This window comes from Penicillium hordei (assembly GCF_028827395.1).
Source record: "Penicillium hordei strain IBT 12815 chromosome Unknown utg000001l_segment0_segment0, whole genome shotgun sequence".
Lineage (NCBI taxonomy): Eukaryota > Fungi > Ascomycota > Eurotiomycetes > Eurotiales > Aspergillaceae > Penicillium > Penicillium hordei.
In genome coordinates this window covers 8,254,011-8,268,359 of record NW_026623142.1, presented here as the reverse complement: position 1 = coordinate 8,268,359, position 14,349 = coordinate 8,254,011, and the positions used below count along the sequence as shown (strand labels likewise).

Below are 14,349 nucleotides of genomic sequence, written 5' to 3'. Positions count from 1 at the left end.
GGAGATCCCATTCAAATAAACAGACCAAACAAAGTAAATGGAGTAAACAAGACGGGGAAGGCAACCATACCAACAATAGAGTACGAGTGAGTCAATTCAAACTCAATGCGACTGACAATAGAGACAAGAGCAAGGCCAATTTGAAGCCTCCAAGTGGCCAGGCATACTTGCAGGCTCAATGTATGAGGAGCACTCGTGAGGACAGACGACAGCATGTGATTGGCCCACCTGAAACAAAGAAATGAGTCATCACCTAATCAGGACTAGTGGGGAGTCAATGATTCCTAATCGGGATTAGTAGCAGCGGACGCCGCCTCATCACGTGCCAATCGTCACTTTTTCTTTGAACTCACTTTAGTTATTCACGGCTCTATTGTTCTTTGGTCATTCACTGTCACTTTATTATTGTCTAGCTGCACTACATAATCTGCAGCTCCCCCCTCTTCTCCAGTCTTTTCAGTTTGCTCTTTCTTTACCTCCCACTTTCCCGAGTCACCTTTCTGCGCTTTCCGCATATGCCAACAACTTCTTTCTGCCTGATCTGAGGCGCAAAGCGCGCTGCTCGCTTCAACCTAGCAGTTTCAGATTTCTTTCAGCTTAACCCCCCTTACAAGAACCTCCGATATCCCACCAACCTCTCAACTCTCTCCTTCAACCGCCATGAAGAGCATGAAGTCTCGCCGCGGCGGCAATGACCGCGGGGGAATCCGCAAGCGGGGCCCTACTCGCACCGACCGAGATGGCGATATGGACATGGATGCGGGCGGTGCTCGTGCAAAGAGAAACCGTGCCGACAAGTCTGCCTTGGGTGGCCGCGCCGCTGGCACAGGCGCAGGTGGCCGAGCTGTAGGAGCTGGCAACCGGGCCCAGGCTCGCAACAAGCCCCGGGATTCGGATCTGATCCAAAGAGCCATTTACAGCGCCGACAGCCAAGCAAACATCCAACGCAACAAGAAAAAAACCGGCGGCGACCTGGAACAGTTCAGTGTCCGAGGATGGAAATCAAGTAAGGCGGCAAGCAACCGTGATGGCGGCATCGAGAGCCTCATCGCATTCCTCGAGCGACGCATGAACTCATTCATCAAATCCGGACCCCGCGCAAAGATTACAAAGGTATGTCTCTCGTTCACAATGGCGGTCACCAACATCGGTCCTCGACGTTCCTCGCTTCACTGTCCTCTCGTTTTCGAGGACGGCCCTCCTACAAAACGACGATCGACACATTTTAGGCTTTTTGGCGTCCTCCCCTTTGGGTGACCGTGGTTTTCAAGGTCCCCTGGCACCTTTCTAACATTCAAATTAGTCACGCACTGAAGGTGACACTCTTGTGGCATTCGTTCGGCCAGATCTAGCGGGTCACATGCTTCGTATCAACAACAATGTTTTCGCCGGAGCTCATGTTACCGTTGAAGAATACACTGCCGCTACCGCACTCGATCACGAACTGGCCGCAGTGGACCCCGTTCCTGGCTCGACCGCCGATACAAAGGTTAAAATGACTACTATCCTCGGCAAACGCTTCTTCCCCGCCACCAAGCTACTTGACTTGTCGAAGCTGGCGGACGACCCCGATCTAAATGAGATGGGGATCTTCGACACTGTCTCTACTAAGTCCAAATTCTTCCCTGCTCTCATGAAGGTTTGGGAATTGGGCTTCAAGACTGTAGCTGAGCGACGCGAGGCGGTCGAACTTGTCAGTCTGGCGGAAAACAAGCTCAGCAACATTGCCTCCGTGACGACCCTCGCACAATCTTTCCCCGATATCCAATACCTGGACCTCTCTAAGAACGACATCAAGAATTCGCAGGCGATGATTGGATGGCGCTGGAAATTCCGCAACCTCATCTTCCTCGACTTGACTGAGAACGAGATTAGTTCCGATCCAAATTTCAAAGATACCATGCTCAAGTGGTATCCCAAGCTGCAAACTTTGAACAACGTCCAAGTTCGAACCCCGGAAGAGGTCGCAGCTCAGAAGAAGACCCCGATCCCGGTCTTGCCACCTCACTTCATTGACGAGTCTCAAGTCGGCGAGAACTTCGTCCGTGCTTTCTTCACTGGCTATGACAACGATCGCAACGGCCTCGTCAGCACTGTCTACGATGATCAATCCACTTTTTCGCTGAATGTAAACACCACAGCTCCCCGGGCCGGTCAAACCGAGACAGGAGGTTGGGGTGAATACATCAGAAAGAGCCGAAATCTCGACAAGATCAGTCACCTTTCAGCACGCATGTCCCGCTCCTTCAAGGGCGTCGCGCAAATCCGCGAAGTCTTCAATGCGCTCCCGCCCACTCGCCACCCAGACCTTGTTGCTAAGGCAGAGCAATGGCTCTTTGAATGCCACCCGGTTCCCCATCTCCCCGACCCTACTGGACAGAGCCCCACTGGCGTTGGTGGCATCTCCCTTATGGTGCACGGACAGCTTGAGGAGAGCGTTGGTGGTAAGGTTGAGATCCGCAGCTTCGATCGAACTTTTATTATTGGCCCCGGTAACACCCCCGGTGGCATCCGAGTTGTCAGCGAGATTTTCTGCCTGCGCGCTTTCGGTGGACATGAGGCATGGTCCCCTGAGATCCAGGCACTTTCCCAGGTCCCCCAGGTTCCCGCTCCCGGTCCTGTTCCCACTGCGGCTCCTGCACCCTCCTCTCTCCCCGCAGTCCCCGCAGTCCCCGCAGCTGCCCCGATGGGCAATGTTGCTGAAGGATACGCTTTGCCTCGACCTGGAAAGTCCGACACCCAGCTTCGGCAGGAGCAGATGGTCGCTGAAATGAGTGGCAAGTCGGGTATGACTTTCGAATACTCAGAGATGGCCCTCGCGGGAAATGACTGGAATGTCGAGCTTGCCTGGAAGAACTTCGAACAGCTTAAGGTAAGCTAATTTCAAGGATAGTCCCTTCATTTGGCATGGAATCATACTAACGACACTCTACAACAGGCTACCAATGCACTTCCTCCGACCGCTTTCTTTTGAGCACTTGCTCTTCGGCTGTTCGCTGGTTCTGTTGAAACCTTCCACGTCCACTCCCGTTTCCATTGTTGTTAGCTAGTCCTCGGGAGTGGTTTCGTGAAAGCCTAATGCATCTGATGTGACAGTACCTTTTTTTACTTGCATGGCTTGGGCGAACGGCAATGGTTTGATTATTTCGAAATATGGACATGGGCCACTGGGCTAGGAACCTTATGTAAAAAAAATACAAAATCTCCCTAAAAACAATCAAATGAATGAATCAAATGAATACTCTATCCCAATTTTTCACTCAGAATATAAGTAACAAAGCGTAGACTTGTGAATCTCAAGGGTTGTCTCTGTAAGTGCCTAAGAAACAGCCCTGTGAGGATGGCGGCAGTTGCGGAAGATGCCAAGCTGGCGCGCTAGAGGCCATGCGGGCCACGATCAACATCCCCCATTCAACTTCTCCCTCCCACGAATTCTGCATTGGCCTCACAAAAAGCAAGTTGAGACCAAGGGCAGGATGATTATGGTGAGCTGATGGGATGACGACCACTGCCTCAACCACCGGCCATATGTCGCCAAACGAGGAACCAAGCCTCGACGCCTTGGATGCGGGTGCGGAACAATTAACCTCGCGTGCTCATTGCTGATTATGCTAACATACGAGGTACATCTAGTGGACTACGATCCGATTGAACACTTGAATGCCGTTTTCTCCCATCCATCCACCCTCTCCTCCGTTTCTCAGATCGCCGACGCCCTGAACGAATGCGAAGATGAGCTGGACGATGACATCGGCATGCTAGTGGAGGAGCAGGTCACCTCCAATGCCGATAGCGTGGAACGAATTCAGGCGGCCAAGGCCGACCTCTCGGAGCTGTTTAAGAAAATCGATGACGTGCGGGAGCGGGCATTGAAGACGGAGCAGGCAATTACCGATATGACAGCCGACATCAAGCAATTGGACAACGCAAAGAAGAACCTCACATTATCGATGACGGCGCTCAAGCGCCTGCAGATGTTAACTACGGCATACGACCAGCTCCAAGCTCTCAGTCGGACGCGGCAATATGGAGAATGTGCACAGCTACTCCAAGCTGTCATTCAGCTCATGGCCCATTTCAAGTCATACCGATCGATTGACCAAATTGCAATGCTCAGTCGGAATGTCGCGGACATACAACGAGATTTGCAAGAGCAGGTGTGCGAGGACTTCGAGCTGGCCTTTGCCAAGGGTGAGGTAGGCTCGAAGCGCGCGATGCTCGCGGAGTCGTGTCAAGTCGCAGACGCTCTAGGTGAACACGCACGGTCCCGACTGGTGACTTGGTATTGCAATACACAGCTTCGTGAGTACCGGCAGGTCTTCCGGAACAACGAGGAAGCCGGATCATTGGACAACATCTCCCGCCGATATTCATGGTTCCGGCGCATATTGAAGATATACGACGAAGAGAACGCGGCCATCTTCCCGGCTTCGTGGAGAGTAAATGAGGTGTTGTCAAATGTTTTCTGTGAGGGTACGCGAGAGGATTTCAAGGGTATTTTATCCCGGTCTGTACGAAGCGGACAGACTATCGATGTCAATTTGCTCCTTTCGTGCCTGCAAGAGACGCTTGATTTCGAGCATTCTCTTGAGCGTCGCTTCGCCCCTTCATCGCGTGCATCTGTCGACACATTCGCCTCCGCCGAACCACCTGTATTCAGTCAATCAATTTCCGAGGCCTTCGAGCCATACCTTAGTGTCTGGGTCGAGGCACAAGACAAGCAACTCGCAGCGCTGCTGCCGAAATACCGCCAACAGCCGCTCAAAGTACCGGACGAGGAATTCAACTCTCATATCGTGATTTCATCCTCTACTGAGCTTTTCACTTTCTATCGTCATGCTTTGCAACAATGTGCAAAGCTTTCAACTGGTGGCAGTCTGGCGGAGCTGGCCAAGGTGTTCGCCAAATACCTGGATCAATATGCACAGCAAGTCCTTCTCAATTATATTAGTGAACGACCAACACTTCACACGCCGTCTAGGGTGCCCTCGGTGGAAGATTACGTCTCAGTTTTGAACACTGCTGATTACTGCTACACGACTTGTTCCCAATTGGAAGAGAAGATCAGGGGTAGGTTGGATGAGAACCTGAAGCAATCAGTTGATCTGCAAAGTCAGGCAGACTCTTTCATGGGTATTGCATCTGCTTCTGTACGAGGTCTTGTGCGCCAAGTCGAAATCGATCTCGAGCCTTCCTGGCGCGAAATGCGCAATACACCTTGGGCTAAGATTGAGGCTGTCAGTGATCAGAGCTCGTACGTTAGCGAGATGCTCTCCCGGACAAAGGAGAAGGCAACTGGGATTTTACAGTTGTTGCATAAGCAGCAATATGCGCGTGCCTTCTCCGATCATTTGGTGGAGCTCATCTCAAGCCAGTTCATTAGCAACGTGTTCCAATGCAGGCCACTCTCGGAAACCGGTGCGGAACAGGTATGATGCCCCCCCCCCCCTTCTGAAAATGTACTTGTATATCTTACTAACTCCGTTCATAGATGCTTCTCGATTCCTACACTCTCAAGAGCGGCCTTTCATCCCTGCTACCTGCTCCAGCACCCGCCGGCTTTGTCAAGCGTGTGAACAGCAGCTTCTTCAAAATCGAAACTCTCCTCAAAACCCTCCAGGTCCGGCCGTCACCACCGGAAGCTCTTGTGCAAGCATACCTCATCCACATTGCCGACCGCAACAATAACAACTTCCGCAAAGTCCTCGATCTCAAAGGCATCCGCAGCCGCCAAGATCAAAATCACCTTGTGGAGTTATTTCAACTTCACCGTGCATCAGACCGCTATGCATCCAGCCTGCAGCCGAGCAACCCAATCCTCGCCTCTCTCCAAGGGCCGTCCGCCACCGCCACGGGCTCAGTATCCCAAGGTCTGGGTCTAGGCAGCGCCGCCGCAGCTATGCCTTCCCGTTTTGATGCCTCTATGCTCGGCTCTGCCATCATGTCCGCTGCCAAGGACAGCGTTGATCGCTTCGGAAACCCCAGTCTGAGCACGCCGGGTGCTGGTGTGGCTGGCGCTACTGGGACAGCTACATCTGTATCTGGCGTGACCAGCCCATCAGGCGCCTTGTCCCCTTCCCTGGCTAGCTCCACCCTGCAATCTAATCCCATAAACACTCCCACAGAAAGCGCCACAGGAAATCTCAATGAGAACCTGAAGAACATTGGCAAGTTCTTCCGCCGCGACCTCGGCGGTTTTGGAGGCCGGTTCGGACGGAGTACTGAGGATGGGGCGTAGCTCCTCCCCACCTATTTTCATTCTGTCTCATCTGTTTCTGGTTATATCTCGACTCGAGCGTGGATACACCGTTGTAGAAATATCCTTTGCCGTTTCGGCTTATTTGTTCGGGTCATTGCATACCCAAAGGTCTAGTTTATGTATGCTCGGGACATTGAGTCTTGACCTCATGTTTTGCAGTTGTATACCACTTGGATTGAATGCATTGAATGCGACATCCGTGTTATCTTGGATCTAATTCGTCTATATTTTTCTATTGCACATACCAAAACCCAAATCTATTGTCTGGTGTGGGTCAATTTTCTTCGAAAATATTCTCTTTTTAGTCCACGCCCTTCCAATGACATGTCGCGATAAGGAAGGAGTCTATGTACATCCATGGGTGTACACAATACATCTATATCGGCGTTCTCCCGTCACCCAAAATCACCTCCTTTCCCTATTCTAAGACAACCCCAACCCATTCAAACCTATGAATCCTGAAACCCCCCAAGAACCCCAATCCCCGGGATATACCCTCCGCACCCACCGACCCGGTGATATAGGATGGATAATCCACCGCCACGCAACACTCTACGAACAAGAATACGGCTGGGGTACAAAAATGGAAGCGCTAGTATGCAAAGTCGGCGCAGAATTCCTCGACAACTACGACGCATCCACAGACCGGTGCTGGATCGCCGAGCGGAACGACGAGTCCCTCGGCTGTATAGTTCTGGTCCGAGACAGTGAGCTCGTCAACACGGCCAAGTTACGTCTCCTCCTTGTTGAGCCCAGCGCGCGGGGCCTTGGGCTCGGTCGTGCTTTGATCGAGCAGTGCACACGGTTTGCGCGCGAGACGGGGTATACGCGGATTCGGCTTTGGACGCAGAATGTGCTTGTTTCGGCTAGGAGGCTGTATGCGAAGGAGGGCTATCAGCATGTTAGCTCTGAGGATTATGGCGTTTTTGGTGAGGGGCATTTTGGGGAGTGTTGGGAGTTGGTTTTGTGAGGGGGATACATGTTTCCGAAAAGGGAAGGTGGGTCTATATGCACATGTCTATTACCTTAGGGATTAGGGTAAGAAACGGACGTAAAATAGAGGTAATTTAATTAATCCTAAAAGGGGGTTTCAATTTATCTTAGTATCGAAATTCTCGGCATATTTATATTGTATGGGGCCAATTTGGGCCCCTATTAACCCACAGTGGGCTCGAGGTATAAGCCCATAGCCCATCGATAGGCCTAAGGACCGGGCCCAAAACCCAACTTATTTGCGGGTTGGGTTGGGCTGGGCTTTGGGCTTTAGGGGCTCTGGGCTTTATGGGCTCTGCGGAGGTCTAATTCCTACTATATAAATCACCGTATACGCCTATTTCTAGGCCTTAAAGCTATTACGACTAGCTAAATCTCTTAAGATTAATATAAGGAGGCAGTTTACACCGTTTGGGACGGTTTTCGATGTTAGGGATTCGAAGAAACTGATGATTTGTGGAGTAGGAATAGTTTCATTTTTGAGGAATATAGAGATTTCAGTCTCTTACACAAAGTGTGCTTTTTTACCGCTTTTATATATACCTAAAAAGAACATCTAAAAAGAATACCTAAAAAGATAGCTAAAAAGAGACTGAAAAACTGGCTGAAAAACTGACTGAAAAAGACAATGAAAAAGATACTAAAAAGACTTCTCCCGCCTCTTTTGACAGACCGCATTTCATTTCTGGTACCGCCGAACCTTCCTCGCCAAGACCAGCTACGAAGACAAGCGACGAAGAGAGTGAGAAAAGACGATGTGGGCCGTGAGGCGTCTTTAACTTTCAAGCAGACTGAAACTGACGACGTCCGGAAGTCCGCCTTGAATGCGTACCTCCCTCAGGAGCCCGACCAGTACCCGGATATTCCGGAAGTTGTGGGTACCAACAAGACAGCTGGGACGCTCATGGGGCCTAAGACGAAGCAGATGAACCTTGGAAGGAGTTACTGCAGCTGACTAAGCGGGACCGGGACTGAGGGTGATATTATTAGTTCCTTTGATTGTTTTGATTTTTTTGGGTTTTCTCTTCTCTTTTGCATATCTAATCCAGTGAAATTAGGGGAAGCCCTCCTGCCTGACCCTCCATACGACAAATCCTGCATGGTGGCCTTGGGAGATCCAGCGAGCGATCGTATAGAGTATTAATTTTAAAGAATAAGGAGATTACTAGTGGCTAAGGTAATGGCATCTGATTGAGGTTCTGATCCCTAAGACATATTATCTTCAATGTTGAAATGTGTGCTTCTAGCCAGGTCTTGCATTTCAGAATCCTTCCCAATAACACCTCACTGTCATCGGCTTGATCATAAAGCCAAAATAGCTATTTACCTAAGTACCCACCACCCCTCCGGAATAGGCCGTTATTGACTATAATGGCCGTCCGAGCGCAGGACCGCAGAGCCCCAATGTCACATTTCTGGACAGGATGCTCACCGTCTCCCTAACCGTCTGTCTGCTTACATCAAATAAAAGAAGGTTAACTAAAGATATTAGTAAGGCTCTTCTCACATCCTCAACCCGCCGCGGGTCAGGATATACTCAGGCGAGCTATGGATTCGAGCCCACATAGCCCGTATTTCTACCTCTACGAGTGGGTCTTACTGTCCTGCCTTTTGTACTGTACTAAGTTACCCAACAAATGTCTTAAGCCGACAAGATTCTACCGTGGCTTTGGCTATTGGCAACTTATAGCCATTTACGTAAAAGAGGAGAAGAAGACTTTTAGGGTTATGGCTGCAATCATCGTGTGCTCGGTTCTTCTATCATTCATTGGTAAGATGGCATTCAATGGTTGGGAAGCAGGGATTCTCTTTGTATTGATAGTAGCACTGGTTCATGTTTAAGAACTAAACGAATTCTATATATAACATGTCCAAGTGGATGGATAGCAAAAGGAATCAAAAAGTATCCATAAGCCTGAGAAGAGCCTTGACAGTGAATAATGGCACCATTTGGATCAAGTGAAAAGCTCCCAAATACTGGGGAAGTACGGCAAGTTTCCAACAAGGGACCTACAGCAGCCTCAAAAATTGCCCGCCCAACCTAACCGAGGTAGCCTAGAGCAAAGGGCCGAAGAGACGCCACAGAAGACGTAGTAAGAGCACTTCAGAATCTTGAATATGAAGTGGAAGCACAAGCCCTTGCCTCAAACTTTGAGCACGTTCCAGAAGAACTACATGCTTTGATCGAGACTAGGCAGTGTAGCGAAGGAAAATGATTGCAAGAATTCCGCTTTGTCCAAACAAAGTGTCATATCGTACAAATTACTTCTTCTCCATCCACCGCTGCAGAACAGCAGCAACTTGCAAACTATTCTTCTCCATGAACACCATATGTCCATTTCCATGGATACCAATATCCGCCAGCTGGAGATGTTGCGCGGGGACGCCTGCCTGTCGCAGGAACCGGACCGTGCACCAGTCATACGGCGCGTGGTAGGAGGATTCAGTCGTCAGGACCAGAACGGGCACCTGGGCGAGATTGACAAGCTGTCTCGGTGCGGGGGAATCAGCCTGGATTACGCAGTCGGAGTACAGCGACGAGTTGGAAGGAATGACGTGTTTCACGAGCTCGACCGGATCGGCCACGGCGGGCGAGTAGGTTAGAGGGATATCGGTAAGCCCGTAGGCGCGCGTGGTAGTGTTGCTGAAGACGGCCTCCTGGAAGGGAGGGCCGGTAGGTTCGATCGAGACGATGGAGTGGACGAGTTTCGGTCGCACATCCGCAATGAGCCAGGGCATGACTCCGCCCTGGGAGTGGGAGAGGAGGATGACGGGGGATCCGATGGTGTCGAGCAGAGCGGCGCCGGCGGCCTGGACGGTTGACTGCTGGTAGGTTGCCGAACTGAGGAACTCGACTGTCGAGGAATAGTATGTGTCGAAGTTTCGGTCGCCCATGATGCCAGTCCCGTTCCATTGGGTGTGAAGGGACGCCTGCGGCCAGAGGTTGTATAGCTTTGGTGCGGTGAAGCGCTGCTGTAATATCTCGGCACTGTAGGTGCTCATCGTCCCATTGCCAGGGAACCAGGCACTGCGGCCACGGAAGGTTTGATCGATAATGTAGCATGCATATCCTTCAGAGAGAAAGTAAGAGGCCCAGCCTTCTCCTCCGTCGGGCTTGTTGAGCCAATTCTGCCAGACTTACGGTTAACCTCTGGTAAAGGGGAGAAGGGGTTTTCTTTTCAATGATACGTACGGTGCCTGTTTGAGCTTGTCCATGGATGAAGACAATTGGATATGGCTTGGTCACCCCCGCGGCTGGAGTAAGCTTTTCCACGTACATCTGATCGGCAAAGACATGTTGACCAGCACTATTCAGAATATAATGTCCTCCAACATACATGTACGATCGCTGGGCTGGCACCTCCCCGCACCAGCCTGAAGCCGCAACAATTGCCCAGATCAAGAATAATCCTGTCTTGAGATGCATCTTGAAAGGATAGGGGGTCAATGAAATAGGAATAAGGTTTATCAGGGGTTCAATTTATGTCCTGGATGCTAAGCAGATTTTGCCGAGGCTTCTCCGTAGTGGGGGGGTTCCCATCTCGATACGAGATCTGGTAGTCTACTGGAAGTCTGCTGGAAGTCTAATGGAAGTCTACTGGAAGTCTACTGGAACGCAAACGGAGAAATTACCGATATACTTTGCTAAGCGAACTTCCAAAGTCGTCTGGACTCTTCTTTTCCTGGATCCTCTAAAAGGTAAATTAGATCTTTAAAATTATATTATCAAATACGAGAAAATTGATTGGAATGTCCCATTAGCCTTAGATATACAACATAGTTCATCCCGTCTCTTGTTTCTGTCTTTTTCTTTTTTCTTTTTCTTTTTCTATTCTTTTTCTATTTCTTTCCTTTCCCTTTTTTTTTTTTTTTTTTTTTAGATCCAAAAGCCATGGATTACACCCTCATCATTCTTTGGGTGTTCACCTGGGTGACAATCATTTTGATTGTCCTTCGGCTGATGGTACGGAAGTTGAAAGGATTCCAGTTCGTCCTGGGCGATTATTTCGCAATGGGCGCAATTCTCTGTGCTCTCGTGCGCCTTGGCTTGGTCCACGTTATTCTCATCTGGGGAACCAACAATATGTCAACGAAGATGAGGCATACGCATGATTTCACTCCCGAGGAGATCCGTCGCAGAGAGATCGCGAGCAAACTTGTGCTCGCCAATCGAGTGTTCTATAATTCCTAGTACGTCCTGAACAATGGAGTTTACAGTTAAGGTTATTTTCTTTTCTCATAATTCTTTTAGTCTCTGGCTGCAAAAGTCGGTTCTACTCGATACCTACCGCAGACTACTCACCCACCTTCGCTGGGAGAAGGTCACGATGATGTCGTATATCGGTATATTCGCTGCGACGTACGCTGTCGTACAGATTGTGACTTTCACCGAGTGCGATCCATTCAATCATTACTGGATCGTATTGCCGGATCCCGGTATTCCCTTCCCTTATCTTTCGTCTTCGTTGAACCGTCTAATACAATGCAGGCGTATGCTGTCAGGCACAGCTCCAATTGATCATCCTCGGTATGCCTTCTTGTAACCTGTCTCAATGTAATACCTCTAACTTTTTTTTTCCCCAGGTGTCCTCAATGTCATCACCGATATTATGCTTATCGCCTTGCCGATTCCAATCCTGGTTATGGTTAAACGATCCACTATGGAGTAAGCTTGGCCCGACCTACCTAGATGTATCACCATATAGATCTCATTGACACCTTCGTTCTAGGAAAATCCAGCTGGCAATCCTCTTCGCCGTCGGCCTCTTCATCGTCGCGATCACCATCGCTAGACTACCTCAAAATGCCCGAAATCCCACTGCGCAAGTAAACAGAACTACTTGGGCATCTATTGAGTTACTCGCCGCCGCTATCGTAGCCAACGCTCCCGTCCTGTATGGACTCCTAAAGGGTCAGAGACAAAGGTCCAAGCACGCCGCATCAGAAGCCGTATCAAGTGGGCCGTCGTGCCAGGGACTTCAAAAGAGATCTGCAAACGGGCCTGAATTCGAACTTCAAGGGACTCGTCACAGTAAGAGAGGGTCTGTTATCGGTTCAAAGTTATCGTCCAGAAATTATTTGGAGATTGATGGCGAGAGTAGTCAGTCGTTGACTCGAAGCCTGGATAAATAGGGAGTATAATAGACAAAGCTCCGGGCTAAAATAGATTTCTAATAAATATTGAATATAGACAGACAAAAGACTGCACGTAGATCCGGTTTTACTGAGTCTTTCAGATCTTAATAAGCCGAAGAGACACTTCAGAGAGATCTGTCGCATCCAGATTCCAATCTTAGTCTTCAATAGTGAGTGTAGACTCAATGTACATGGAACCTTTACATTTCCCGTCAATGGCATGCATATGGAAGTCGTTCAAAATTTCATTTTGATCAAGACCCCATTTCCCCAATCTCACAAACTGCAACTCCGAGGGCCCATTCAGATCTCAAGACCTCTGCTGCAGTAATCCTCGGTCCCAAATCGGGATGTAACATCGCGTAAATCACGTTTCGGTAATGCTTTTTGAATTCCGAGATTAGATACTTTTCCTCATACCCAACCTCACTAGAAAGAGACGATATATAGAACTTACATTTTCAAGAACTTGTATGGGACCATACCCGTCTTCCTCTAGACGGCAGTGGAGGTAATCGGAAAAGGATTTGTCAGGATTAACTCTCTGGGCGCTGCGCCACAGGAATTGACCGGATCGAAGTAGCATGCAGATTATGCCGCATGCCCATATATCTCCCGGTTTGAGGTCAGAGACATATTCATAGGTATAGCTTTGAGGACGAGAGCCACGGCGACCGGGAAACCTCTCCGGGGGAAGATAAGGAACACTGGACTCCGAGACCCCTCTCCGAATGCACAGGGTTGGCTTATCTTCAGACTTCCGAGCTGACTTAGGGTTTGGTGCCGAAGCGGATGTGAGATTACCACTATGTGATAGTTCGACTAGTTCTCGAACTGCATCTTCGTCTTTACCAAAACCACCCACTTTCACTGCGCCCTGGGCTGTTAGGAGTATATGTTCTGGCCTCAGGTCGCCATGGGTAATGTCATTTTCATGTAGAAAGGCCACTGCCCGCAGGATTTGTATAGTTAAACAGTTCAACTCCTCGGTGGACAGTTTCTCGCTTGGTTTCCTATCTTGGGAAAGAAGAGAGTATAAGGTGCCGCCAGCGTAGTACGGCATAACAAGGCAGAGATTCCTTTGCTTATTATAGATAATGTCGATGATTGGGACAATATTAGGGTGACATAGGGAGACAGTCCGACTAAGAGGTCTGGCTGGCGGAGATAGCGCAGTTTTGGCGTGGCGATACACTTTGATTGCATAGAGTTCCTTAATTGTATCGGATATAGAAATTCGCCTCATTCTCTCCAGAATGTGGCTTTGCGGGAATTTTGCTGGCGATGTGGTTTGATCAACAGCCGGTACTTTCTTTTCGTATAATTCAACAGTATAGGATCCCTCGTAATGTAGGACTTTGTTAAATTTCCCATAATCCTCTGCAAACGATGCCTGCGATTCTCCCTCCGTTTTGTTGTTGGTCTCTGTAATTATTTGCGTCTGATCCGAAGCCGTCTCTTGTGGATGAGAAGCGGTCGCAAATCCTGGAGAACCATGACCTGACAAGTTTGTCCTCAAATGAGGACCCTCACTTTCAGGTGTCAACCTTCCCCACCCAGACACGATATTTATTAGTCTATCGAGGCTGTGAGGGATCTCAAAATCTTTTGTCTCACTGTCATTCTCCTTGCTCGTATGGTGAATATGGGATGACAAGGGAGGTGCAGGTAATTGGACATGCACGAAGCGCTGGTGTGGATGAGTATCCTGAGACCTCTCTTGTTGCATTCTGTATTTTCTGCGTTCGGCGAATGATACATATTTATTGATTGTGGTGCATCTAAAGCTCTGGGGTTGTTTATGTATCTTCCGTAATATATGACGTAATTATGATGAGATTGAGGCTGAGAAGCTTAAACATTGTCAGGTAGTTGCGGGTAGCTAGTCAAGTCTGGCTCTATAGCTATTTGGTTTATTTAGAGTTGCCCAACGTATGTGCTCAATGCTTCATGTTGGCCTT

At 49.3% G+C, this 14,349-nt stretch overlaps 6 protein-coding genes across 6 annotated transcripts; 4 read left to right on the top strand and 2 right to left on the bottom strand.

The window, feature by feature from the left end:
• Positions 1 to 660: 660 nt before the first annotated feature.
• On the top strand, positions 661 to 2,974 carry N7537_003146 (uncharacterized protein; the record flags this gene model as incomplete). Its single annotated transcript, XM_056894204.1, has 3 exons — positions 661 to 1,113; positions 1,304 to 2,872; positions 2,939 to 2,974. The coding sequence occupies 3 exons, from the start codon at positions 661 to 663 to the stop codon at positions 2,972 to 2,974; spliced, it is 2,058 nt and encodes a 685-aa protein (XP_056759199.1).
• Positions 2,975 to 3,498: 524 nt separating this feature from the next.
• Positions 3,499 to 6,238, top strand: N7537_003145 (putative GARP complex subunit Vps53; the record flags this gene model as incomplete). The annotated part of the gene is made up of 3 exons (XM_056894203.1): positions 3,499 to 3,571; positions 3,634 to 5,429; positions 5,492 to 6,238. The coding sequence occupies 3 exons, from the start codon at positions 3,499 to 3,501 to the stop codon at positions 6,236 to 6,238; spliced, it is 2,616 nt and encodes an 871-aa protein (XP_056759198.1).
• A 472-nt stretch (positions 6,239 to 6,710) lies between these two features.
• N7537_003144 (GNAT family N-acetyltransferase) lies at positions 6,711 to 8,207 on the top strand (the record flags this gene model as incomplete). The annotated part of the gene is made up of 2 exons (XM_056894202.1): positions 6,711 to 7,188; positions 7,924 to 8,207. The coding sequence occupies 2 exons, from the start codon at positions 6,711 to 6,713 to the stop codon at positions 8,205 to 8,207; spliced, it is 762 nt and encodes a 253-aa protein (XP_056759197.1).
• A 1,307-nt stretch (positions 8,208 to 9,514) lies between these two features.
• N7537_003143 (alpha/beta hydrolase) lies at positions 9,515 to 10,679 on the bottom strand (the record flags this gene model as incomplete). The annotated part of the gene is made up of 2 exons (XM_056894201.1): positions 9,515 to 10,381; positions 10,446 to 10,679. 2 exons carry the CDS (start codon positions 10,677 to 10,679, stop codon positions 9,515 to 9,517), a joined length of 1,101 nt encoding a protein of 366 aa, XP_056759196.1.
• Positions 10,680 to 11,144: 465 nt separating this feature from the next.
• Positions 11,145 to 12,385, top strand: N7537_003142 (uncharacterized protein; the record flags this gene model as incomplete). Its single annotated transcript, XM_056894200.1, has 5 exons — positions 11,145 to 11,443; positions 11,505 to 11,689; positions 11,742 to 11,780; positions 11,837 to 11,918; positions 11,983 to 12,385. The coding sequence occupies 5 exons, from the start codon at positions 11,145 to 11,147 to the stop codon at positions 12,383 to 12,385; spliced, it is 1,008 nt and encodes a 335-aa protein (XP_056759195.1).
• A 257-nt stretch (positions 12,386 to 12,642) lies between these two features.
• N7537_003141 (kinase-like domain-containing protein) lies at positions 12,643 to 14,117 on the bottom strand (the record flags this gene model as incomplete). The annotated part of the gene is made up of 2 exons (XM_056894199.1): positions 12,643 to 12,817; positions 12,874 to 14,117. The coding sequence occupies 2 exons, from the start codon at positions 14,115 to 14,117 to the stop codon at positions 12,643 to 12,645; spliced, it is 1,419 nt and encodes a 472-aa protein (XP_056759194.1).
• Between the last annotated feature and the right edge of the window lie 232 nt (positions 14,118 to 14,349).